Here is a 26,215-nt window from a genome sequence, read left to right as displayed (position 1 = left end):
AGCTCTGCAGTCCTGCTACATCCAGTCGCGAATGGTGGACAATTAAACAACTCACTGGAGGAGGCGGCTCCACAACAATCCTCAACAATGGAGGAGCCCAGCATACCAGTGCAAAAGATAAGGCGGAAGCATTTGCTACAATCTTCAGTCAGAAGTGCCAAGTTAGGCCAAGGACACAAGGATGATCCATCTCGGCGTCCTCCGGAGGTCCCCAGACATCACAGATGTCAGTCTTCAGCCAACTCGATTCACTCCATGTGATATCAAGAAACGGCTGAAGGCGCTGGATAGTGCAAAGGCTATGGGCCGTGACAATATTCTGACAATAGTACTGAAGACTTGTGCTCCAGAACTTGCCGCACCCCTAGCCAAGCTGTTCCAGTACAGCTACAACACTGGCATATACCCGGCTATGTGGAAAATTGCCCAGGTATGTCCTGTACACAAAATGCAGGACAAATCTAACCTGGTCAATTACTGGCCCATCTCTCCACTCTCAATCGTTAGTAAAATAATGGAAGGGGTCATCAACAGTGCTATCAAGCGGCACTTGCTTAGCAATAACCCGCTCACTGACACCCAGTTTGGGTTCAGCCAGGACCACTAAGCTCCTGACCTCATTACAATCTTAGTTCAAACATGGACAAAAGAGCTGAACTCCCGAGGTGAGGTGAGAGTGATTGCCCTTGACATCAAGGCCGCATTTAGCAGTGTGGCATCAAGGAGCCCTAGCAAAACGGGAGTCAATGGGAATCAGGGAAAACTCTCTGCTGGTTGGAGTCATACCTAGCATAAAGGAAGATGGTTGTGGTTGTTGGAGGTCAGTCATCTCAGCTCTAGGACATCACTGCAGGAGTTCCTCAGGGTTGTGTCCTTGGCCTAACCATCTTCAGCTGCTTCATCAATGACCTTCCTTCCATCATAAGGTCAGAAGTGGGGATTTTCGCTGATGATTGCACGATGTTCAACGCCATTCGCAACTCCTCAGATATTGAAGCAGTTGATGTGCAAATGCAGCAAGACCTGGAAAATACCCAGGCTTGGGATGACAAGTGGGAAGTAACATTCGTGCAACACAAGCAGGCAATGTCAGGCAATGACCATCTCCGACAAGAGAGTATCCAACCATTACCCTTTGATGTTCAGTGGTATTACCATCACTGAATCCCCCACTGTCAACATCTTGGGGGTTACCATTGACCAGAAACTGAACTGGACTAGCCATAAAAATACTGTGGCTACAAGAGCCAGTTCTGAGGGGCCAGTTTTTTTTAAATCAATGGATGAGTTCAAATGCAACAGAAAAGTGGGATACTTGCAGGAAAGACTGTTAATATATAGATAGATAGATAAGGGCTGCATGCATTATACCTGTACATCATCCCAGTTCTGATGAATTGTCATCAAACTGAAATGTTAACTCTGTTTTTTTCTACATTGATGCTGCCTTTCCTGCTGACTATTTTGAGCATTTTATATTTTAATTTATTATGGGCAATAGCTGTAGTTCAAAATTGAGCCAAGTCCTGTCTTTTATATCTAACTTATGCCTTTAATATCCCTCTTCATTCACTCTACATATGGTACCCAATAGTGCAGAGAAGATCATTGATGTCCATTATGACGGGTGGAGCTTTGAGGATTGATGATAAACTAGAGCTTTTCCTTTTTGAAAACATATCTTAGAGTGGATTGCCAAGATTTGTATGGGATACAGAGTAATTGTGAAAAAAAGATTCATCGATGCATCAGGTTAAGTTGTGAAGAGCAAAAGTAAGACACGCATCAGGATAAATTCTTTATGTGAAAGGTGACAAACAGCTGAATGAATTGTGAGGATTTGTGGGTGATGCGAGTGTATTAGTTTATTAAAGCAGGATTTTGAGGTTCCAGTACTTCACAATGCATTAAAAATGTATTTGAGTATCTTAATTCTTCACTAATGTTTTTGCCTATCCTGAGTACTTTAAAATTAAGCTATAATTTATTATCAAAAGTATCCTGTCTGTATTGAATTTTGTTAGTCAGAATTGTTCTACTTGCAAGTTAGTTGCAAATCATTTATAATATTATTTTGTATGAATAAGCAAGTGACTATGCTGCTAAACTGAAATTTTAATGCAGAGGTAAAGATGTAATGGAATTAGCGCGCGCACACACACACACACACACACACACCCCCCCCCCCCCCTCCCCCTCCACTGCCCCCATCCCATACCTGCTGCTCCCTTTCATGGTGTATGATAAAGGAACAAAAGCAGTAGACTTAATTTACTTGTTTATCATCATTCTCATCTTGGACTGGGAATACACAAACTAAACTCGTTAAGGGCTAGGGCTAAAACTAAATAGCTAAAACGTTGATACAGAAATATTTTCATGTTTATTAACTTATTGATATGCAATTTTTTATTAGATGTATCTGCATTACAAGATTTATATGGGATTACTATATAGAGAATCGGTCAATTAGTCATTAAGTTTTAAAATGGAGTGTATTTTTTCATGTATAAACAGCCAGACAAGTATCAGAGATTGATAAGATTCCTATTCCCAGCAGCTTTCATGTCTGCCCATAAATTTGGCTGCTCTTCTATCATAGATTGAAAGTTTGTTGTCGGTTTAAATTTCAGCAACTTTCTAGTCTTGCACAATGCCTCAGCTGTGGACATGAGGGATTGAAACTATTATCTGCCCCAGACAGTTTCAAATACAGACTCCTCCAGCCTAGTTGTGGTCATGTTTATTTGTGAGGTGGGGGGATGGGGATGGAGTAATTGGTCTGTGACTTTTTTTTAGCATAGAGCTCCATCTAAGTGGCCCCACTGAACTATGATAAACTATATAAAATGTGAGCTTAACTATATGTGCAAAAGTTCAGGCTTCACACGCCCCATCAGAACGTTGTAATTCTACACCAGTTTGTTAATTGCTAGCTAAGGTCATAGTGAGTGTCTGTTGCTTCACAGGGTTGCTCTATAGTAGTGGGCCAACAGGTTCCACTACTGGAGAAATGGAAGAGCTGGCCAGGAACAACAGACCTTTGTCTAAACTTAGCTGTCCTAAGTGCACTCAGGGATCAAATGGACTATCGACAAATTACCCAGTGCCTGAAAATGTATCACTATATGGTTAATGAGGGGGGGAAAATTGGGAAATTGTCATTTTTGTTTTGCGTGTGTTAACTGATTTTAAAATTGAGTGACCATATTAATAGTTGTTATTGGTGCTTTTGATATAGAAATTCCATATTCTGTTTATTTACTGAAAGTATCCTTAGTTTCTATGTTTTCCATGTCTAGTTATGTGATAACTATTTATCATACAATTGGAATACAAATTTTATTCCATGTGGGTGAGATAATAACTTGACTGACATTGCACTGCTGAGAGTCACTGGCAGAAGTGGGAGAAGAAATCAAACCTTTGTGCACTTGCTTGCTACACCATCCAGTGGCAGCAGTAACCATAGTAACTTGAGTCTAATTACTCTGTGTGATTTCTGTGGTGCTAGTACTACAATAAAAACTTGTTCAGTGCAGCTGACATAACATATCAATTGAGTACCCTCATGGTGGCTCCATATCCCTCGGCATCTTACCTGTCACCATGGCAACTGACTGTACAAGTTAGTGCTATACAATTCAAGGTACAATATCAACACTTGAAATACATGCATACAAAATATAGTGAAACTGCACAGAATGAATATTGACTCGAGAATGGACTCTTTTTTAAAAGTAGTTGTCATTAAAATCTGGTATCATTGCTGTACAGAACATTTATTGATTGGACAGCTCGAGTCAACATCAAGCACCTTCAGACCGGAAATAACATAGGCCACGACAGAGTAATCTGATCCATTGGTTGTGGGATTGCTTAGCTCTGCCTATAGCATGCTCCTTCTGCTGTTCAGTATGTACGTAGTCCTGTGTTGTAGCTTTACTAGATTGGCACCTCATTTTCAGGCATGCCTGGTGTTGTTCTGGATGTACTGTTTCTACATACTGAGTAGGATATTGCCTGCAATTTTGGGCACCACACATTGTGAAGGATGTCCTTGTAGAAGGTGCAGAGGAGATTTACTGGAATGGTATCCACAATGACAAACTTCACCTGTGGAGAGCCATGAGCAACTGGACGTGTTCTTAGAGTAGCAAGGTTAAGGAGAGATTTAATTCAAGGTGTTGAAAATTGTGGGGCTTTATTAAAGTAAATAGGAAGAAATAGTTTCCTCTTGCAGGAGGGGAGGCTTGATAACCAGAGGACCCAAATTTAAGATAATAGGCAAAAAGACCAGGGGTAGATGAGGAAGAACATTTTTATGCAGAATGTTATGATGATCTGGAATGCACTGCATGAAAGGGTGTCAGAATGTCAAAAGTAGAGTCAATACAGTAGTAACTTTCAAGAGGGAGTTGGATTTATGCTTGAAATGGGGACATTTGAGGGGCTGTGAGGAAAGAGCAGGGTGGTGGTAGCTCCTACCGGTCGGCCAAATGGTCATGTGTTGTGCTACATGATTCTACAATTCTTTCTCAGCAGTCACGTTCGGATAAAGTTCCAAAGTATAAAGTGTTTTAATTATATGCTATACTCACTTGTCCTACCATTTCTGCTTTTTTAATATCAGAATCAATATTGTGAAGTGTTTGATTTAATCAGTAGATTTTGATTTAGTGTCATTTTGTAAAAATGTTACCTCCTTTTTGCATAAATTCACGTGTTCACTTGAATGCTTTCCTTGGCATATTTACCATGATTAAGCGATGGAAAAACAATTAATGCTTAGTCATAGTAGAGTGAGCTAATTAAGTTGCTGTCACATATATGGTTTTTTAGTATGCTGCTGGTCTTCCTATCAACTAGCTGCATTGTGGTGCCCAACATTTTGCAAATACACAGGGCAGCCTCAATATTTTGACCACTGTGCATGCATAGAGTAGTCATGTCATTACCATACATTACAAAATCGCTACAAGATGGGGAGATGGTGGTGTAGTTGTAATGTCACTGGCCTAGAAATCCAGAGGCCCAGGCTAATTCTCTGGGGACACGGGTTCAAATCCCACATGGCAGCTGGTGGAATTTAAATTCAGTTAATAAATCTGGAATCAAAAAGCTAGCCTCAGTAATGATGACCATGACAACTATCATCAATTGTTGTAAAAATCCATCTGGTTCACTAATTTCCTTAATGGAAGGAAGCCTGGCCTACATGTAACTCCACCACAGCAATATGGTTGACTCTTAACTGCCCTCTGAAATGGCCTAGCAAGCCATTCAGATCAAGGGCAATTAGGGATAAGCAACAGATGCTAGGCTTGCCAGCGACACCTACATCCTGTGAAAGAACAAATAAAGACAAAAAACAAGAAGTAAAAAAGATCTCTAACCTATTACAGTAAGATAATTGACAGTCTGGGAGGCTCAATGGATAGTCTGCCTCACTACCAGACTGAAATTTAAAAATCCATCAGATGTGGCTGCCAGCTGTGGGGGTCAGCATTTTGAGAGCTTGTGGCTGGATTTGACTTGGTGGTACTTTTGGATAGTTGTGTCGACAAATGAATTATCTATTTTACAGTGTTTAAATTGATCCTCAATTAACAAGTAAAATCCCACTTATTGAAATGCATATGTTCTATTGCACCAGTTTCTTTGTTTCGAAGCACAGCACAGCTTAGTCAAAGTACTAGAGCTCTGTCACAGGGACGTGGCCAAGCTGTTGCTGAAGAGCTCCACTCAGCCACAGAACTACTTCATTGGAATCCAGCTGCCACTTCAGGCTGCAAACCTTATGGTTTAAACCTTTACATAACATTGAACTGATATCACAGTTCCTCAGTGCATTTGAATTTTGAAGCTCTTAAGAATAAGTCGCATCATTGCTTAAATAGCCACTAGGTCCCAATTTCCAAGAGGAGTAATGGATCAAATCTGCAAAGGTCCTAAAACTTTCATAATATCACCCAATCTCGTGAGTTATTTAAAATAACTGCACAGTATTTTTCTCTGTCTATTAAAACCACTATGCCAGCCAGTGAGTTGGGTGGGGTCTCCAGACGTGATTGATAGGGTGTGGGGGGCGGGGGGTTGGAATTATCCAATCATCTCCATATTGACCACGATAAATGGTACCACTGGAGACAGCCATTTGCTAACTGAATTATTGGGGTTGGGTGTACTGTCAAGAATGGTAGAAGCTAAGCAGAAGATTGAAAATGCAGTCAAAAATTGTGAGCAAACATCTGTGTGCATCAAATGTTCAACCCGTCAAGTGGGTGTTGTTTATATGCAGATTTAACTATTATGTTGTTGTATTGAACAAAGAAATATGTTGCTCTTGAATTCTGGCTTTGATGGGTGGTAACTAATAATTTGTGGAACTCCACCATTCTGTAGTTATAGGAATGGCATGTTTCTGCAGCAAATATGTGGATAGTGATAGGAAGGAATGTTTTAACAGGTAAGATTGTTTCACTTTTAAGTATACCTTGGGGAGAGCAGAGAGAGGAAGAATAATTCTGTGCCAAGTACTCAACCTTCTGAATTTAAAACATTTTGTGATAGATCTTCTATGTGAATTTGCATTTTGTTTATTTTTCCAGTTCGCATAGTGTTCAGTTGAATGCTGGCGACCCACTTTTCATTGTTGAAACCTTCAAACTGAAAAACTGGAAGTGGCCACTTACATCTACAAGTGTGGCAGAATGACTACTTTCTTTAGGCCTAAAGATATGTACTTTGGCTTAAATCCTGTCATGCTATTATTTGCAGCAGCTCTTTTTGCATCTCTCCAATCAGTTTTACGCAGTTGCCATAGCACCAAATGACCTTATCAAAGTTACAAACGACACCCTTTTTAAATATGACCATGATGCAGTATCTCTCTTTGCCCTTCCCCGCTTCTTTGCAGCCTTTGACATGGTCTGCCACACATCCTCCTCCAAGGTCTCGTCAATCATTTTCTACATTCTATGATGTATAAATGCAAGTCGTTATAAAGATGAGCAAGTGAATAAACCAACATTGCTGTAAGTATGCATGTATAGTTACAAAATTCTTACCCAGGTCATTGGAAATAAACCAGAAGTGTTGCCACCTAATGTTTACCTATTGTTTTCTGGATCTGCTCTAGGGATGTGGGTGAGGCTGCCAGTGCCACATTTTTTGCCTTCAGAAGGTGGTGGTGGTCTTTCTGCTTGAACTATTGCATTCTTTGTGGTGATTGTTCTCTTACAATGGTATTCGATAGGGAATTCCAGGATGTGATGCTATTACAATAAGGGAACAGTGATGTGTCTAAAACATAGTGGTGTGTGATTTGGAGAATACTTAGATATAAATGGTGTTTTTCTCCTTTTTTTTCCTGCTGCAGGCGCTAATACAGGCATAGACTCTTGCTAACACCAAGCTGACTTTCAGATTTCATCAACCTCTTATCCTTAAATAAGGCTGAAAGCTATTTCTGGTGCTCCTTCACTTTTGAATAACTTAGGACCATGTTCATAAACAACTGACTGTCACACATAACGTGGAATAAATTACACAACCTGCTTATTCCAGAGCCACCTGGCTTCTCCATCAAGCTTTTCAGGCCACTAAATAAAACTTGCAAGAGTCAAGCTAGGCTTTGTCTTCGTTACAATTTCCATTGTACGTGCAATATCACAAGAATGACAGCGGGAAAACCAGACTTAAATTTGCAAACCTTTACTCAGTTGCCAATTTCAGCCATGTTGTCTTGACTAGAATAAAGGAGCTTATTCCTTGTCTCATTTGGGCAACAGAAGTTGTTGCAGAATTGTCCTTCTGTTCCAGTGAATAGCAGTTTCAATACAGTTGGTGCGTTGCCAGCAGGATCAAAAAATAATTGACCAGAGTAGCACAAACAGCTTCTTCCAAAATAAGATTATATAAGATAATAAGTGTGTGAACAAAGTGGGGAAGTAAATAAGCTGGAAAAATGCTCTTGGTGTTGAGAATTAAAATATACACTGGCATGACCAAAAATGCAGCCAAACCAAGTGATTAAAATGTAGTCGTACACGCAAATTCGCCACACTGCGAGCCTGACTGACAATCTTAAATTGGTTATTAGCGTGATTTTTAGCAAGCTGAGGATTATTTAGCAAATGTTGTCCAATTGTGGGATCACATCTAATGTTGGACACTGTATTTTGAGTTTTGCAAGCACGGACTGGTTGGGTACAGTCTGTATCTTGCCCATTGCGAACAGAGGAAGGGACATGCTGTTTGATATGATCTGCCAGTCTTTGGGACATACAGCTGACATATCTTGCATCACCCTGGCACTGAAATTCATATACACGTTACTCATTTGTGTGATAGAATGTCTTTTTGGCTTGACGGCAGCATCCTGTGTGTGGCGAATACCACTCGTGTTGCTACGGTTCTCATTGTGGTGCATTTGCGTGTACTGGAAGCTACATATGTTAATACAGAGTGCACTGTTCTTTGCAGACGGAAAAAACGTGCACACATTGCACCTGTTTCAACTAAACAAAATAAGTGATAGCCATTCGCTATCATTCCTTAGGGCAATGTCTTGACCAATCAGGGTCAAACTGCTTGGTTTAAGAGTTCAAATAATGCTTGGCAGTTAACTGTCAGTCACCAGTAACTGGTGCATTCTCCATGGCAGCGGCTGTACCAATCAGAGTTCACATGCCAACCAATCAACAGAGTCTTATATAGTGTAAAGTTGTTGCTTCTCTTGACATTGGTATTCTTGAGATTGGTTTATCATTTACAGGATGTGGGCTTCGCTGGCTAGGCCGGCATTTATTGACCATCCCTAATTGCCCTTGAGAAAGTGGTGGTGAACTGCAGTCTCTGTCATGCAGGTCCACCCACAGTGCTGTTCGGGAGGGAGTTCCAGGATTTTGACCCAGTGACACTGAAGGAACAGTGAGATATTTCCAAGTCAGGATGGCGTGCAGCTTGGAGGGAACTTGCAGGTGGTGGAGTTCACATATGCCTGCTGCCTTTGTCCTTCTAGATGATAGTGGTTGTGGTTTTGGAAGGTGCTGCCTGAGGAGCCTTGGTGAGTTCCTTTAGTGCATCTTGTAGATGGTACACACCGCTGCTACTGTGCCTGTGGTGGAGCGAGCGAGTGTTTGTGGAAGGGAGGCCAATCAAGCGGGCTGTTTTGTCCTGGATGGTGTCAAGCTTCTTGAGTGTTGTTGGAGCGACAATGATCCAGGCAAGTGCAGAGTATTCTATCACATTCCTAACTTGTGCCTTGTAAATGGTGGACAGGCTTTGGGGAGTCAGGAGGTGAGTTACTCGCCATATTCCTAACCATTGACCTGTTCTTGTAGCCGCAGTATTTATATGGCTAGTCCAGTTCAGTTTCTGGTCAATGCTAACCCCCAGAATGTTGATAGTGGGGGATTCAGCAATGGTAATGCCATTGAATGTCAAAGGGCGATGGTTAGATTCTCTCTCTTGTTGGAGACGGTCATTGCCTGGCACCTGTGTGGTGCAAACGTTACTTGCCAACACAAGCCTGGATATTGTCCAGGCCTTGCTACATTTGAACATTGACTGCTTCAGTATCTGAGGAGTCACGAATGGTGCTGAACATTGTGCAATCATCAGCCAACACCCCCACTTCTGACCTTATGATGGAATGAAGATCATTGATGAAGCCGCTGAAGATGGTTGGGCCTAGGACACTACCCTGAGGAACTCATGCAGTGATGCCTTGGTGTTGAGATGACTGACCTCCAACAGCCACAACCGTCTTCCTTTGTGCTAGTAATGACTCCAACCAATGGAGAGATTTCCTCCTGATTCCCATTGACTCCAGTTTTGCTAGGGCTCCTTGATGCCACACTAGGTCAAATGCTGCCTTGATGTCAAGGGCAGTCACTCTCACCTCAACTCTGGAGTTCAGCTCCTTTGTCCATGTTTGAACCAAGGCTGTAATGAGGCCAGAAGTTGAGTGACCCTGGCAGAACCCAAACTGAGTGTCAATGAGCAGGTTATTGCTAAGCAAGTGCCTCTTGATAACATTATTGATGTCCCCTTCCATCACTTGACTGATGATCAGGAATAGACTGATGGAGCGTTAATTGGCCGGGTTGGATATGCGGGTTGGCATATCTGGGCAATTTTCCACGTTGCTGCGTATGTGCCAGTATTGTAGCTGTACCGGAACAGCTTGGCTAGGGGCGTGGCAAGTTCTAGAGAACAAGTCTTCAGTACTATTGCCAGAATATTGTCAGGACCAATGACCTTTGTAGTATCCAGTGACTTCAGCCATTTCTTTATCACATGGAGTGAATCGAATTGGGTAAAGACTGAAATCTTTGATGCTGGGGACCTCTGGAGAAGGCCGAGATGGATCATTTACTCGCCACTTTTGGCTGAAGATTACTGCGAGTGCTTCAGCCGTATCTTTTGCACTGGGCCTCTTTATCGTTGAGGGTTGGGGATATTTGTGGAGCCGCTTCCTCCAGTGAGTTGTTTAATTGTCCACCACTATTCACAACTGGATGTAGCAGGATTGCAGAGCTTAGATCTGATCCATTAGTTGTGGAATCACTTAGCTTTGTCTATCACTTGCTGCTTATGCAGTTTGGTATGCAAGTAGACCTGTGTTGTAGCTTCACCAGGTTAACACCTCATTTTTAGGTATGCCTGCTGCTGCTCCAGGCATGCCTCCCTGCACTCTTCGTTGCCCCAGGGTTGATCCCCTGGCTTGGTGGTGATGGTAGAGTGGGGGATGTGCCGGGCCATGAGATTACAGATTGTGGTCAAGTACAATTCTGCTGCTGCTGGTGGCCTACAACACTTCATGGTTGCCTAGTCTTGAGTTGCTAGATCTGTTCAAAATCTATCTAACTTGGTACAGTGGTAGTGCCACACAACACGGTGGAGAATATCCTCAGTGTGAAGAGGGGACTTTGTCTCCACAAGGACCATGTGGTGGTCACTCCTACCGATACTGTCATGGACAGATGCATCTGTGGCAGGCAGGTTGATGAGGATGAAGCCAAATATGTTTTCCTGTCTTGATTCCCTCACCACCTGTTGCAGATCCAGCCTAGCAGCTATGTCCTTTAGGACTCAGTGAGCTTGGTCTATGATGGTGCTTCTGAGTCAATCTTGGTGACGGACATTGAAGCCCCCCACCCAGAGTACTTTCTGCGCCCTTGCCACCCTCAGTGCTTCCTCCAAGTGGTGTTCAACATGGAGGAGTACTGATTCATCAGCTGAGGGGGATGTGGTGTGTGATAATCAGCAAGAGGTTTCCTTGCCTATGTTTGACCTGATGCCACAGGACTTCATGGGGGCCGAAGTTAATGTTGAGGACTCCCAGGGCAACTCTCTCCCTACTGTATGCCAGTGTTGCCACCTATGATGGGTCTGTCCTGCGATGGGCCAGGACATGCCCAGTGATGGTGGTGTCTGGGGCATGATCTGTAAGGTATGATTCCGTGAGTATGACTGTCAGGCTGTGAGACAAGTCTCCCAATTTTGGCACAAGCCCCCAGATATTACTAAGGAGGAGTTTGCACCGTCAACAGGGCTGGGTTTGCCATTGTCGTTTCGGTGATTAGTTCAATGCCGGGTGGTCCATCTGGTTTCATTACTTTTTATTGACCTTTTAGCAATTTGGTACAACTGAATGGCTTGCTTGGCCAATTCAGAGGGCATTTAAGAGTCAAACACATTACTGCGGATCTGGAGTCATATATAGGCCAGACCAGGTGAGGACAGCAGATTTCCTTTTCTAAAGGAGATTAGTGAACCAGATGGTTTTTTATGACAATCCACAATGGTTTCATGGTCAACGACTTTGTCCAGATTTTTATTGAATTCAAATTCCAACACCTGCTATTGTGGGATTACCAGTCCAGTGACAATACCACTATGTCACCACCATTGTCCTGATGAGTGCAAGATGAAAAGATTTGACAAAATGTCTTTTTTCAGCATTACTCAAGATTAAAATGTAATTGTGTACCTTGAGTATTCCACATTGTAATATGATGGATTAAGGTCAATATGGACAATATGAGAAAGACACTTTACCTGCAATTAAATGATGTCAAATAATGAAACTGAAAAGGCATGAAGGTCAATAAAAAGAGTCCAATGTACACATTGAAAACCGAACAGCGGAAGCCATTCACTATTGGCAACCAATAACTTGGAATAGAAACCAAACGGAGCACTGTACTTAATATAATTCCTCCCTTTCTTTGACACACCTTTTAAGATGAATAACTTTATGGGGGCAGGGTTTTTTATATTTATCGCTTTGATCTTTTGATGGTGTTGCAATTATCTTGGAAATCCGCAAACTACATTAAAATAAGTAAACAAGGCATTTGTTGGTGTTTTCTAGTTAGCCGTTTTACAAGGAACTGGAGTTTTGTCAGTGTTGTTGTGGTCTCCTTGTGTGTACCTAATAACCCTCTTCTTGTAAAAATGGATTGTGGTGAATTATGTCTTCCACACAAAACTGCACCACATACTTTCCTGTGGTTAACATTAGTGCTTCTGATAAAGGTTGTGGGGAGATACGATCTGAACTGATCGAGTAAGATTTACTTACTACTTTTGAAGATCTTTGGCATGAGATGAGATATGAAGAATTGGCAGAAAGATTTTTTTGTTATTTTACAAGAAGTTTATGATATTGCACGTTTCATGCACTTTAAATAGAATTTCTTTCAACATGTGACAAACCATATATTAAAAAAAGTACAAGATTTGTAGTTGCTCCCAAGCATTTGTTTATAAATTTATGTAATCGTGTAGAGGGATTCATATTAAATGTAAAAGTGGAAGTTGAACCATTTTTATGTCATCTTTGAGCTAAGATTTCAGATCGTCATTATTGGTGTGTTCTGTTATTTTATAATTATATATAAATTCAGTGTAGCAATTTCCAGGTTGTAACAGTGGGTGTTATGGCAGACACATGGCAAATGTATAGGTTACAGATTGGCCAAAAACTTGTCAAATTCCTCTCATTGTTGGAACTTGTATCAACACTTGCTGCTGAGAAGACATTTGATGTGTTCTCAGCCTACACTGCTTTCAGCCACGCCTTTAATGACGGCCAAAAGCAGGCTTAAGCAGTGGCAGCAACACAGCTGCTATGGGGACTTTGATAGCACTGGGCATGATTGTACCGAACTTGAACCGGTTAAAATATTATTTCTGTGTTCATAGATAAATAATCGTAAAAAGAAAGTAAGTTTTTGTATTTGTGTTGTTATGCTTTCAGTTGAGGTGTAAGGACTTTTAGAGCATTGGTTTCACTTCTTCAGCTCAAATCAGAACCTGTATGTTCTGTGATTTCAAATATTGAATTTGGAACTTGCCATTTACCTGAATTATGGAGATCATTGTGAAATAAAACTTTTGTATATTCACTTTTCCCATTTAAGCAAATTGTGTAGATAAATTTAAATTCCACATGCTTTATTTGCCTAAGTTACTCAGTTACACCAGCTGTAATGACTTTGATAATTTATCAATTCAGTGGCTCATTGGAGCCATTAATATCAGAAGAATTGAACCGGCCTTCATTTTTTCTCTTCCACGTAAATTAGGATGTTCTGCGATTTGCCACAATCCAGGGTAACATAATTTGTAGAAGCTGTTTTTTAATTCCTCCTCAAGTCTTCCTACAGAGAAGGTGCCCTAGCCCCAGCCCATTTCTAGAGGTATTGTCTTAGCACACATAAGAATGTGTCCAATAATTGCTCAGGATGATTATTACAGGAGCCCATGACTTTGTTACCTCATTTGGAAAAAATATCACAATTATTCAATCAAAAATTCTTTCAACCAATTTATTAAATAATATTTCAGTGATATACTCCTATTCTGATTGTTAATAGTTGCACTTCCTGTTTGACCACACTAAATCCCATAATACCATACATACGCACCACCTTGTGACGTGCCCCATTATAACATATTTCAAACTTTGATTCTTATGAATTCAATTTGTTGTAGATGACTTGCTAATAAATTGCTGTTAACTGTAAGAGTAATTTACTAATCCAGTGGTTTCATTTTGTTTGGATTTGGTATATATTTGTAGGCAGTTTTTAGATAACATTGTATTTGATTCTGTTACAGAAAGAAGCATGAATGACACTACTGTTATACTAAGAAATTGGAAAATTGCAACCTGAATCTCCCCAGACCAAAGCAGAATGCGGTAAAAGCAGCATGGCTGAGGATTGTGTTGGTGAGTACCCTATTTGCTGTTCATGCTTTGAATATTCAGTTCAGCTGCAGTAGGTTTAAAGCAGCATGTTACTTAATGCAAGGCTATGTTTAAATAATGCAAGGTTAGCAATTCATGCTGCATAAAATAATTGACATTTCTGTATATATATTGGCATATTTTAATAAATATTATTTCAGTTTTGATGGTTACAATCCAAATTCAATGTTGGGAGTTCTTTTATTTGTTCCTAGGAAGTGGGTAACACTGGCAAGGTTGTTGAGCGGCTCGATTTTAAAATTTTCAACTGTGTTTTCAGATTCCTCCATGGACTCACCCCTCCCTATCTTTGTAATCTCTTCCAACTCGCTAACCCTCTCAAATATCTACACTCCTCTAATCCTGGTATCTTGAGCATCCCTGATTTTAATCACTCCGCCATTATTGGCTGTGCCTTCAGTTGCTTGGGCACAAGCTCTGGAATTCTGGAATTCCTCCACTAAACTTGTTTATCTCTCTACTAACTTTGTTCTTTTAAGCCACTCCTTAAAGCCTACCTCTTTGACCAAGCTTTTGGTCCTCTGCCCTCATCTCCTTATGTGGTTTGGTGTCAGATTTTATTTCATAATACCCCTGTGAAGTGCAGTGGAATGTTTTATTATATTAAAAGGTGCTATATAAATACAAGTTTTGTTCATTGTACAACTGTGTGGCTTGCTAGGCTACTTAAGATACAAGCACATCATTTGGAACTAAACCTGTGTGTGGAGCAAAGGTTCACACCGCTGAGGAACACTATGGAACCAGCTAAGATTTTATGACCATTGAGAAGCTTGCATTGTCATTTTCTCTGGTTTAACCCACAATTAACCAAATTTTATTAAATTCAGTTACACAACTTTCCCTGTTGAACTCATGACCCTTATGTTGCTACCACTAAACATTGTACCCACCCCATGGTGTGCTAAGCAAATAAAACTTTTGTTCCTTGAAGCACCACTTGTTCCGACTGTAGTTCAAATGGAACATTTAAAGGTTTGGTGATGCTCTTACACTAGAAAAAATGTTTAGTGTAGTTTGTGTTGAATACATAAGGGTGAATTTAATTATGTAGGTAAATTAGATTAATAAGTTGGTGAATACTGATAGATCACCTTTGTGTTTGTGCCTTTCATTCACACACTATTTGTAACTTATTAACAAGAGTTTGGGAAGCAATGGACAAGCCTGAATGTATTTCATTGCATACAATGTTCCAACTTTCTCCCTTTGCCCAAGTACAACTTATCCTATGGAGTCATGTTTTGAAGATTACTAGTTTGCCAATTAGAAAGGCGACCTATGGGTAAATGTACTGTGCACTGCGGTGCCTTGAAGGCCTGCTATAACGAGGAACAAAGACTTGCACTTATATAGTGCCGTCCACATCCTCGGGATGTTGCAAAGCACTTCACAGCCAATGTATTATTTTTGAAGTGCGGTATACCCTATTCTAGGCATGGGCTCACCAAAGCCCAGTACAATTGTAGCAAGATTTCTTTATTCTTGTACTCCAGTCCCCTTTCCAATTGCTTGCTGTACCGGCATGCTAACTTTTTGTGTTCCATGTACGAGTGCATCCAAGTGTCTCTGAACATTAATGTTTACAAGTTTCATGCTTTCCTAGTCTTACAATCAAAATGAATAACCTCAAGCTTCCCCACATTATACTCCAACTGCCACCTGTTGCCCACTCACTTAGCCTACCTTTATCTCTTTGCAGCCTCTTTGTGTCCTCTTCACAGCTTGCATTCCAATCCAGCTATGTTTCACCAGCAAATTTAGATACGTTACTCTCTGTCTCTCTGTCCAAGTCATTAATTTAGATTGAAAATAGCTTAGCCCCAGCACTGGTGCTTGCAGCACTCCACTAGTTACAGCCTGCCAACTTGAAAATGCCCTATTTTCTGCTTCCTGCCGATTAACCAGTCCTCTATCCATGCTAATACATCACCACCAACTCCATGAGTTCTTACCTTGTTTATTAACCTTTTGGGTGGCACCTTAATGCCTTTTGGAAATCCAAGTATACTACATCTAGTGGCTCCCCTTTACCTACCCTACTAGTTACAATCTCAAAAAAACTCTGATAGAATCATGGAAACTTTACTGCACAGAAAGAACCCGCTCAACCCATTTGCCAAGTAGGATTTCCCTTTCGTAAAACCATATTGAATTAGTAAAGCATAGTTTGATTAGTATTGTTAAGATTTCCTTAATAGATTCCAGCATTTTCCCAATGACTGATGTCAGGCCAACTGGCCTGTTCCTCTCTCCCTCCTTTCTTGAATTGCTCACTACCAATCTGCTGGGACTGTTCCTGAATCTAGGGCATTTTGGAAAATCATAGCCAGCACATCCACTATCTCAGTAGCTGCCACTCGGTTGTTTGAAGCCCTGACTTAAACTTAGCTACACTCATGGAGAGTTTAACCACTCTCTCTCCCCAGTAATTAAAATTGAGACATACAGAGAGTTAAAATGGCAACATTTGCATTGTTTAAGCATTTACAGTAAAATCCCGCCTTTCATGACTTTCTTGTTCACGTGTTTGCTTACCTGCGCTAAAACCTTTGTACACCAGATCACCCATTGCGTGAGCAATTGTTCGCTTAGCCAAGTTCTCTTTCTCCTCTCTCATTAAAGACACTTCATTCTAAATGAAATTTATTCCACTTTATTAATTCTACTCTGAATGGTTGTGGCCGCGGTCAGTGGTTGGTGTTGAGGAGACAGCAGCAGCAGAGACCGCGGCACGTTTTAACAGGGAGATGGTGTTAAAGTCACTGGAAACGGTTTCCTTCCATTTGTCCTGGCTGGATTTGGACATTTAATTCACTTTTTTTTAAGCACCTTTCCGACAGAATGGTTGCAGCTGAAGTGCAACCCAAGTGAAAAGTTTAACCTGAAAATGTCCAAATCTCTTGGTTCAGAGCTGCAATAATGGCTCTGTTCAATTTTGAAATGTTCATTGATTTATGTCTTTTTATGTAAATGTGTCAATATCTGATTCAGTAAAACTTGGGAGTGAGAGTGGGATTAATGCAATCGCTAGAACCAAAGAGAATTGTTACTTCATTTTTTAAATGAGAATATTTTACAATTATCTGTTTTTAAGTTTTACGCTTGTCTGCCAGTTTGGAGGTGATTCATGTTTTTCTTAAATGAGGATTGCCTCTTAAAATTTTCAATGCATGTCTTGGATGTTAAAAGAGCAGATGAATCTGTAGTTGGATTCTTTTGTTACAACACTGAGCTCAGAGGCTTCCCCCGTCAGTCGTATACTACAATTTGTTGTACAGTAACTGCATAAACCGATGCTGCTCTTCCATTGCCGGAACCTATCTATTTGACTCCCATTGTAAAGCATGTTCGTTGTTTGCAATTTCACTGTTTGCGAGGTTTCGCAGGAACATAACCTCTGCGAATGGCGGGACTTTACTGTACATTTAATTTACAAAGTAGCCAGGATCTTCAAGGGACCAATTAGGTACTTGTTTACCTACTCCAGTTATGCTCCACACAGTGTCAAACTTAAGAATCCTTGACACTAGCTGTCACAGGGAGACATTCATGTTGTACTCTAATTCCAGACTTAGGCCACATCTTTAGTGGTATTGCAAAATGGAAGCTGTTTTCACCAACATTGAAGTTGTAATGTAAACATATCCAAAGTTTACAACATGAGCTAACCTTTACATTTGCATGATATTTGGATACAACTGCACGTTACTGACGACACCAAGCCATGTGATCAGATGTGCTATTTGCAAATAGAAAGTAAACAGATCTAGGGAAATTGTAAAGCTGGCTAACCAAATGCCAACTAGTATTTAATGTAGAGAAGTTTAAAATAATTAATATTGGTTCAGGGGACCAGGATTGTGTGTATATAACAGATGAGTTTCCATTGATCGAAATGGAAGAGGAGAAAGATTTGTGAATTAGGTAAGTCAGGCATCTCTAGTGCATTTAATCACGAATCAAAGGAATTTATTTTAAATCACTATATTAATCACTGAGGCTATAATTTGAAAAAGCCATGGATTTATTAGAGAGATTATAGTGAAGAATTATTTGGATGATTTTAAAACTTAAAACTCCTAATTATAAGAACAGTTTGTAAAACTAAGCTGGTATTTACAGAAGATGATGAAGAGACGATGTGAATCAAAATGATGAATGGGATGAATGATGTCGACGGAGGTGGTTTTTTTCTAAATCAATTTTATTTGTGAGTATCGCAACATAAGAAATAGGAACGGGAGTAAACCATTCGGCCCCTCAAGCCTGTCCGCCATTCAATAAGATCATGGCTGATCATCTTGTGTTTCGATTTCCACATTCCCATCTAATGCCAATAACCTTTGATTCCCTTGCCTAACAATAGTCTATCTACCTCTGCTTTAAAAATACTCAATGACCCCCGCCTCCACCACCTGAGGCTGAGAATTCCAAAGTCGCACAACCCTTTGAGAGAAAATATTTCTCCTCATCTCTGTCCTAAAAAGACGACCCCTAATTTTAAAACAGTGCCCCCTAGTTCTGGACTCACCCACAAGAGGAAACATCCTTGACGTCCACCTTGTCAAGGCTGTTCAGGATCTTGTATACTTCAATCAAATCACCCCTCACTCTTCTAAACTCCAGTGGAAACAAGCCCAGTCTGTCCAACCTTTCCCCATGAGACAACCTGCTCATTCCAGATATCAATCTAGTAAACCTCCTTTGAACCGCCTCCAATGCATTTATATCCTTCCTTAAATAAGGAGACCAAAACTGCACACAATATTCAAGGTGGTCTCACCAATGCCCTGTACAGCTGAAGCACAACATCCTTTTATGTTCAACCCCTCTCATAACAAAGGATAGCACTCCATTAGCCTTCTTAATTACTTGCTGCACCTGCATACTAACTTTTTGTGACTCATGTATGAGAAACCTAGATACCTCTGCATCTCAGCATTATGCAGCCATTCTCCATTTAAATAGTACTCTGCTTTTTTGTTCTTCCTGCCAAAGTGAACAACTTCACATTTTCCCACCTTGAACTCCATTTTCTAGATCCTTGTCCACTCTCTCAACCTAGCTATCTCCATCTGCAACTTCCTTATGTCCGACAACATACTTTCCTACCTATCTTTGTGTCATCTGCAAATTCAGCTACCATGCCTTCACTCCCCTCATCTAAATCATTGATGTAAATCGTAAAGAGTTGAGGCCCCAGTACAGACCCCTGTGGGACGCCACTCGTCACAACCTGCCAATCAGAAAAAGACCCATTTATGCATACTCTCTGCTTTCTGCCAGCCAACCTTCTATCCATGCTAATATGTTACCAACTACACCATGCATTTTTATTTTCCATAATAATCTTTGATGTGGCACCTTATCAAATGCCTTCTGGAAATCCAAGTTCAGTATGTCTACAGGCTCCCCTTTATCCACTACGCATGTTACTTCCCAATCTGATGGAACATTTCCAGAATCTAGCGAATTTTGGAAATTAAACACCAGTGTGTTGACTACCTCATTAGCCACCGCTTTTAAGACCCTAGGATGTAGTCCATCGAGACCCGGGGACTTGCCAGCCTGCAGCTCCATTAATTTGTTCAGTACCGTTTCCCTAGTGATTTCAATTTCACCAAGCTCCTTTCTCCCGTTCACCTCTTGATTTGAAGCTATTACTGGAAGGTTTTTTGTATCCTCTATAATGAACACTGAAGCAAGATATTTGTTCATTTCTTCTGCCATTTCCTTATCTATTATTAACTCCCTGCCGCCACTCTCTAGAGGACCAACACTCAGCTTACTTACTCTTTTCCTTTTTAAGTACCTGTAGAAACTCATGCTATTCGTTTTTACATTTCTGGCTAGCTTCCTCTCACCCTCTAATTTCTTTCTCCTGATTAATCTTTTAGCCATTCTCTGCTGTTCTTTATATTCTGTCAATCATCTGTCCTGCCACTCATCTTTGTGGAGTTGTATGCTTTTTCCTTAAGTTTGATGCTTTCCTTAACCTCTCTAGTTAACCATGGATTGTGGGCCCTCCCCTTAGAATTTTTCTTTATAGTAGGAATGCACTTATTCTGAATACTCTGAAATGTCTGCCACTGCTTCTCTATTGATCTATCCTTTAGCCTAGTTTCCCAGTTCACTTCAGCTAGCTCAGCTCTCATCCCCACATAGTTGCCCTTGTTTAAGATACTAGTCTTAGACCCACTCTTCTCCCTTTCAAACTGGATGTATGATAGCTATTGATTTAAGATGGTCAAAATGTGTGAGGTTTTTCTCACAGTGATTGTCTTGCGAAATGTATTTTTGGCAGAGTTAGTATGGAGGCCTCTTGGGTCATCTCAGTTCACCTATCAAAGACCCTGACGATCTATATTATACGATCCAATTGGTTGTTGAATTTTTCCAGGGCTTTTGTTTTCACTACTTTATCTGGCAGCCCATCCTTTTATGTAAAGAAAAGCTTCTGGCCATCACCCCTAAATTTGCATTTAACTACTAGAAATCTGTTGCCTCTTGTTTTATTCTAAATCAATGTACCAAATTTACTGATTCTATACTGTAGACAATCTTAAATACCTCTAGGACCACTTCTCAGACATCTTTCAAGGCTGAAGGGCTCTCAGCATTAGGAATCATTTTTATGGTTCTTCCATACACTGTGCCCAATCTGGAGATTTCAACACAACTGCCTAGAAGGGGGCAAGCCTCTCGAAGGGTGTGATGGCAAGGAAGGAGTAGGGAAAGAAACTCCAACAAAGTCCTTCTTTTGACAAAATGTCTGAAACATGACCTTGTCATTACCAACACCCTGTTCTGCCAGGGAGACAAGCACAAGACTTGCTCAACTACATCATCATTTGAGCAAAGGACTGCAGAGATGTCCACGTCACCTGTGCCATGACAGGTACTGATAATGACTGCTGAACTGATCACTGCCTTATCAAATCTACCATCTCCATCAGCCGCGCCCAAACAACAGAAGAAACAGAAGCAATGCCACAAGAAAATTAACATCGCAGGCCTCGAAGAGCTCCCTGCACAGCTCTTCTTAGCCAGTGAATCACTGCCAACCTCCAGCCACCAGGAGCTATAATGTGCATATAGTGCCTGATCGACTCTATAGTCCACCATAACAAGCACCTGTGAGGAGCTCCTAGGCCTCTCTACCAGGAAATGTCATGAAAGCGACCAAGAGATTTAGAACCTAATTGGGTGTAAGCACAAAGCTTTCACAGACTGGAAACTTCACCACATCTCAAGAGAAAAACAGCAGTTCTACAGGGGACTGAAAGCAACGGTACAGCGTAAAACCCACAACATAAAGAACAAATGGTGGTTAGAAAGAGTCCGAGAGTGTGATTTCTTCAGCGCTGTCAACGCTATCCATGACCTGAGTATTCAAGGGCCCACCCTGCTGAGAGCCAAGCATGCAAGCATAGAGGGGAACTCATCGAGGACAGGCAAGTAGGCAGTGCTCACTGAAGAGAACGTTTTGAAGAATTCCTCAACTGAGACTGTCTTTGACTTGAATGCCCTCAACTCCATTCCTTAATACTCCATCCAGTTCAGCCTCAGTGCCACCATGATCTGGAGTGAAGTTGAAAAAGCTGTTTGACAGCTGAAAAACAGCAAAGCCCCTGGAGCAGGTGGAATCCCTGCTGAAATTCTGAAACACACTGACAAGGCTGTACCACTTCATCTCCCTCATCTGGGAAAAGGCGTGCCTGCTGGGGGGTCTCAGGAATGCTGTGTTGGTGACTGTATTTAGAAGGGAGATGAGTCTGATTGTGGTAACTAAGAGGAGTCTCCTTGCTGTCTGCCACATGGAAGATCATTGCCAAGGATCCTCCTCAATTGCCTTCTCCCAGTGGCTGAAGAGTTGCTTCCAGAGTCATAGTGTGTTTCTTGCTCATCAAGAGGCATCACAGATATGATCTTCACTGCATGACAAATCCAAGAAAAATGCAAGGAACAGCACCAACTGCTGTACATGACCTTTTTTGACCTCATGAAAGTCTTTGACTCTGTTAATCCTGAAGGGTCATGGAGTATCCTCTTCAAATTTGGCTGCCCTTAGAAATTTGTCACTCTGCCTCCTCCATGATGACATGCAAGCCAAGATCCTCACCAGCGGAACCGCCAAGACCCTACCTCAGTGCAGCCTGGGGTCAAACAAGGTTGTGTCATCGCCACATCTTCAACACACTTCTATCTTCTACACTGCCATACTCCTCTCACCTCCAGCAAATTACCCATAGGCATGGAGGTAATTTACAGAACAGATAGGAAAATCTTCAACCTATGCCACCTTCAATCTAAAACTAACTTCAACCATTGAGCTCCAGTGTGCTGATGACGCTAGTGTGTGCGCTCACTCAGAACCTGAGCTCCAGGTCATTGTCAACTGCTTCTTCAAAAGTATATGAGAAAATGGGCCTTGCACTAAACACCCCGAAAACTAAGATCCTCTTCCAACCAGCTCGCACAGCACAACGCGCCCCCCCCCCCCCCCCCCCCCCCCTCCATCGATTAAGATCAGTGGTGAGACCCTGGTAAATGTGGACCATTTTCCATATCTTGGGAGCCTCTTCTCGTGAAGGCAGACATAGATTATGCAATTCATCATCGCAGACTGAGGAAATGAGCATTTGAAAACTAGGATCTGAAACTCGAGATTGAGGTCATGGTTTACCAGGCAGCAGTGATGCCCGCACCTCTTAGATGCTTCGGACACCTGGACGACCTACGGACCTGAAAGCAATGGAGCACCATTCATAGAATATGCATTTTTCTTTTTTCTCTTCCAATATATGATACTTTACATTTGTCTTTCTGTCTCTAGTAATTCACCTACCATAGCTCTGGCAATTTATATATTTTCTCCACCTTGTTCTGTATTTTCTGAGTTGTGCCTTTCGTCTACACTCATTCATTTTTCCTGTGAGAGCATTGAAGAGGACATGTTGCTTGCCTCTTTACTCGGAATGTTTACTTTTTCTGCTTATGCTGTTTTGAACCTATTCACATGTTTTATTATAATTTCTCTGACTACCTTGTTACCTCTTGAAACTGAAAGAATTTCTCATTGTTACACTTTGTGTCTGTCCTTTTTTCTCTGTCTCTCTATTTGCTCTTCTGATCATATTAACATGTTCTGATATTCATCCTAATGAGTCCTCTCATGTTCTCCTTTTAAGAGCTGTAAAGGGCATTTTTTCTAATTATTTTGCCTGTGATAGGTTTATTAATCCATTTGCTCTACTGTTTCATTGGGGCTTGCTGATTTGCAGTATTTATATATCCTGCGTGCTCCACTTTGGTCCTTAAAAGATATTTCATTTGTTCTCTGTTGAAGAGTTAGTGAATAATCTCCACAAGCTACTTATGTTAAGTTTTCCACTCATTTCTTTGGTATTCATGATAGTTTGGTATTGGAAGTGTAGTGGGTAGGTAAAGGTATGTGTTTTCTGAAGATAGTTATGGGGTAAAAGAGCTTGTGATTAATTAGAAACAAAAACAGATTTTCAGCATCCGCAGTATTTTGCTTTTATCTTGTGATTAGTTAGTCATGCTTCTGGGTGTTTTAAATGCAAAGTATTTCTTTTCCAAACAATACTACTACTTATCTTGATGAATATGAATTTCATGACAAGAATTTAATATAATGAAGATTTTAACTTTGATCATAAAATGAATGGTTTAATATAAACCCAGATCTTTAGGACAACATAATAGAACTGGTCAGGGCTAAACAATGAATTCTTGTCTTTGATTGAAATCCTAGAATTTCTACTTGATTATCTTGCACCATCTTGGAAGTTATAGTTATCCACTTGTAATGAGTTTTAGTTGCCAGAAGTCCTATAGTCCCGGTTTGGACGGCAAACATGGTAACCAATTTATGCTTGGAATTGTATGGAGTAGTGTCAGCGAGTCCTTAACATGAAGATTGATCGACATTTTACACAGTGAGTTGTTGTGATCTGGAACACATTGCTGAAAGGATGGTGGAAGCAGATTCAATAGTAACATTCAAAAGAGAATTTGATAAACACTTGAAGGAGAATAATTTATAGGACCATGGGGAATAGCAGGGAATGGGATTAATTGGATAGCTCTACCAAAGAGTGGCACTGGCATGATGAGTTGAATGGCCTCCTTCTGTGCTGTATCATTCTCACATTCTAAATAGTGCGTGACATATTGGAGAGAATGGGATTAATTCACTGACTGTGCCTTTCTCATTGTGTGCTTTGTTTACATGAAATAAGTTTACTTAACGAATGGATGAAATTTTGACATTTTCTGTATAATAGAATAAAAAGGAAATTAAATATGTAACTCTTGCAGGAAAAAAAGAACTGGAAATAAAATTACAATCTAAAAATATCAATTCTTCAAATTAAATGAAGTGTGATTTTGTATTGATAAAGATGCAAGACTAATGATAGAAAGTATTATATTTGCAGCAGATCATAATTCATTTGGATGAAATGCCTTCTTGCTAGTTTGGGGCAGATTTTTTTCTGATATTGTGGCTGTGTTATTCCAGCTCTTGATAGCAAGCAATGTTCCTGCCACATACTCTAAGGATAAGTGCATATAAAAGATGGTTTTCAGCTAATGCCTTTTTATTTAGATCAGGGCTGAATAACAGCATGAAGCATAGTCACTGAGTTTGAATATAATACATGCCTTCTTCCTGTCTGTCTGATTGTTTGGCGTACCAACCTAAAGTGTATCAAGAATAGCCTCCAGCAACCAGATGAATATAAAATTGTTACATTTTCTTAGACAGGTGCCCAAAAGATCCATTTTACCCATGTAATTTTGAAACTTGAAACACAGAGGGAGGTCATTTGCCGATTTTTGTCTCGATCAGCTCTTTGCTACACCAATCAAAAACCAATTGTTATCCTCAACATCTCCCAATATTTCAAACATTTATCCACTTTCCCTCAAAAGATGAAATGACCTCTGCCTAAACTACTGTCTTTGGTAAAGTATTCAATGCTTTAATAATCATCATTGATCTTCTTGTCTATTGCTGGTCTAACAGCAATCAGTTGAATTGCTGAATTTGATAGTGTGATCTTTGTGCATTTGAACCAAATTCCCTGCATATTATTATGGTACATGTCAACCTTATCTGCCTTTTTTAAATTGATGTCAAGATGTAACTCCCTGATGTTTTGATATGTCACTTTGCACATACAGAATGGATACTTGGTCACATTTGCTCTGGATGCATTCATCTCCTAGAACACACTTGGCAGCTACTTTACAAGAGACTGGCGACATGACTTACATTTAGATGAGCAATGCTGTTCGGCCACTCACCCAAGATCCAACCTGTAGTATAAATAGCTTTTCAAACTTTCTAATTACCTACATTTTTGGTTCTCCACTGTGTGCAAACTATTAAATGCTTACCCTTAAAAAGTTCCTTTCTGGGGAACTGGGTGTATTCTGCATAGGTGGGAGATTGAGCAAATGAAACCCTGAAGGAAAAAACATCAATAGCTGCATTTCATGTGTACAGTAAGCAAATTTCGCATGAACTAGAAGCACTTGACCAAGTATAAGTGTTTATCTCTGTAGACTTCCTGCGTTGCTTCCTGTGTTAGTGATTTATATTGACTAGTCTTGAAATCACGTAAGGTTATTTTACTGATTGTTTCACCCTTCAAGCATGTTTATGTAGATTCAGTTTATTCCTACAATTATTTATTGTGGCATGGCATCATTGGCTTAAAGCACAAATAATCAAAGTAAAAACAAAGTGCTGGAAAATCTCAGCAGGTCTAGCAACATCTGTGGAGAGAGAAACAGGGTTAACATTTCAAGTCCAGTGTGACTCTTCTTTGGACCTCTGTTTGTCTCTCCACAGATGCTGCCAGATCTGCTGAGATTTTCCGGCACTTACTGTTT

General features: G+C 40.6%; 1 protein-coding gene across 18 annotated transcripts in view; it reads left to right on the top strand.

The window, feature by feature from the left end:
- The window catches only part of dlg5a (discs, large homolog 5a (Drosophila)), a 178,592-nt gene that overhangs the window by 27,438 nt on the left and 124,939 nt on the right, over window positions 1-26,215 (top strand). For all 18 annotated transcript variants that reach the window (XM_078530827.1, XM_078530818.1, XM_078530825.1 and 15 more), the window contains exon 2: window positions 14,137-14,248. In XM_078530827.1, the coding sequence (XP_078386953.1) occupies window positions 14,230-14,248 (19 nt within the window). In that variant the 5' untranslated portion in view covers window positions 14,137-14,229. The remainder of the gene's footprint in view (window positions 1-14,136; window positions 14,249-26,215) is intronic.

This window comes from Cetorhinus maximus, chromosome 27, assembly GCF_964194155.1.
Source record: "Cetorhinus maximus chromosome 27, sCetMax3.hap1.1, whole genome shotgun sequence".
Lineage (NCBI taxonomy): Eukaryota > Metazoa > Chordata > Chondrichthyes > Lamniformes > Cetorhinidae > Cetorhinus > Cetorhinus maximus.
This window is presented reverse-complemented; position numbering and strand designations above follow the sequence as displayed.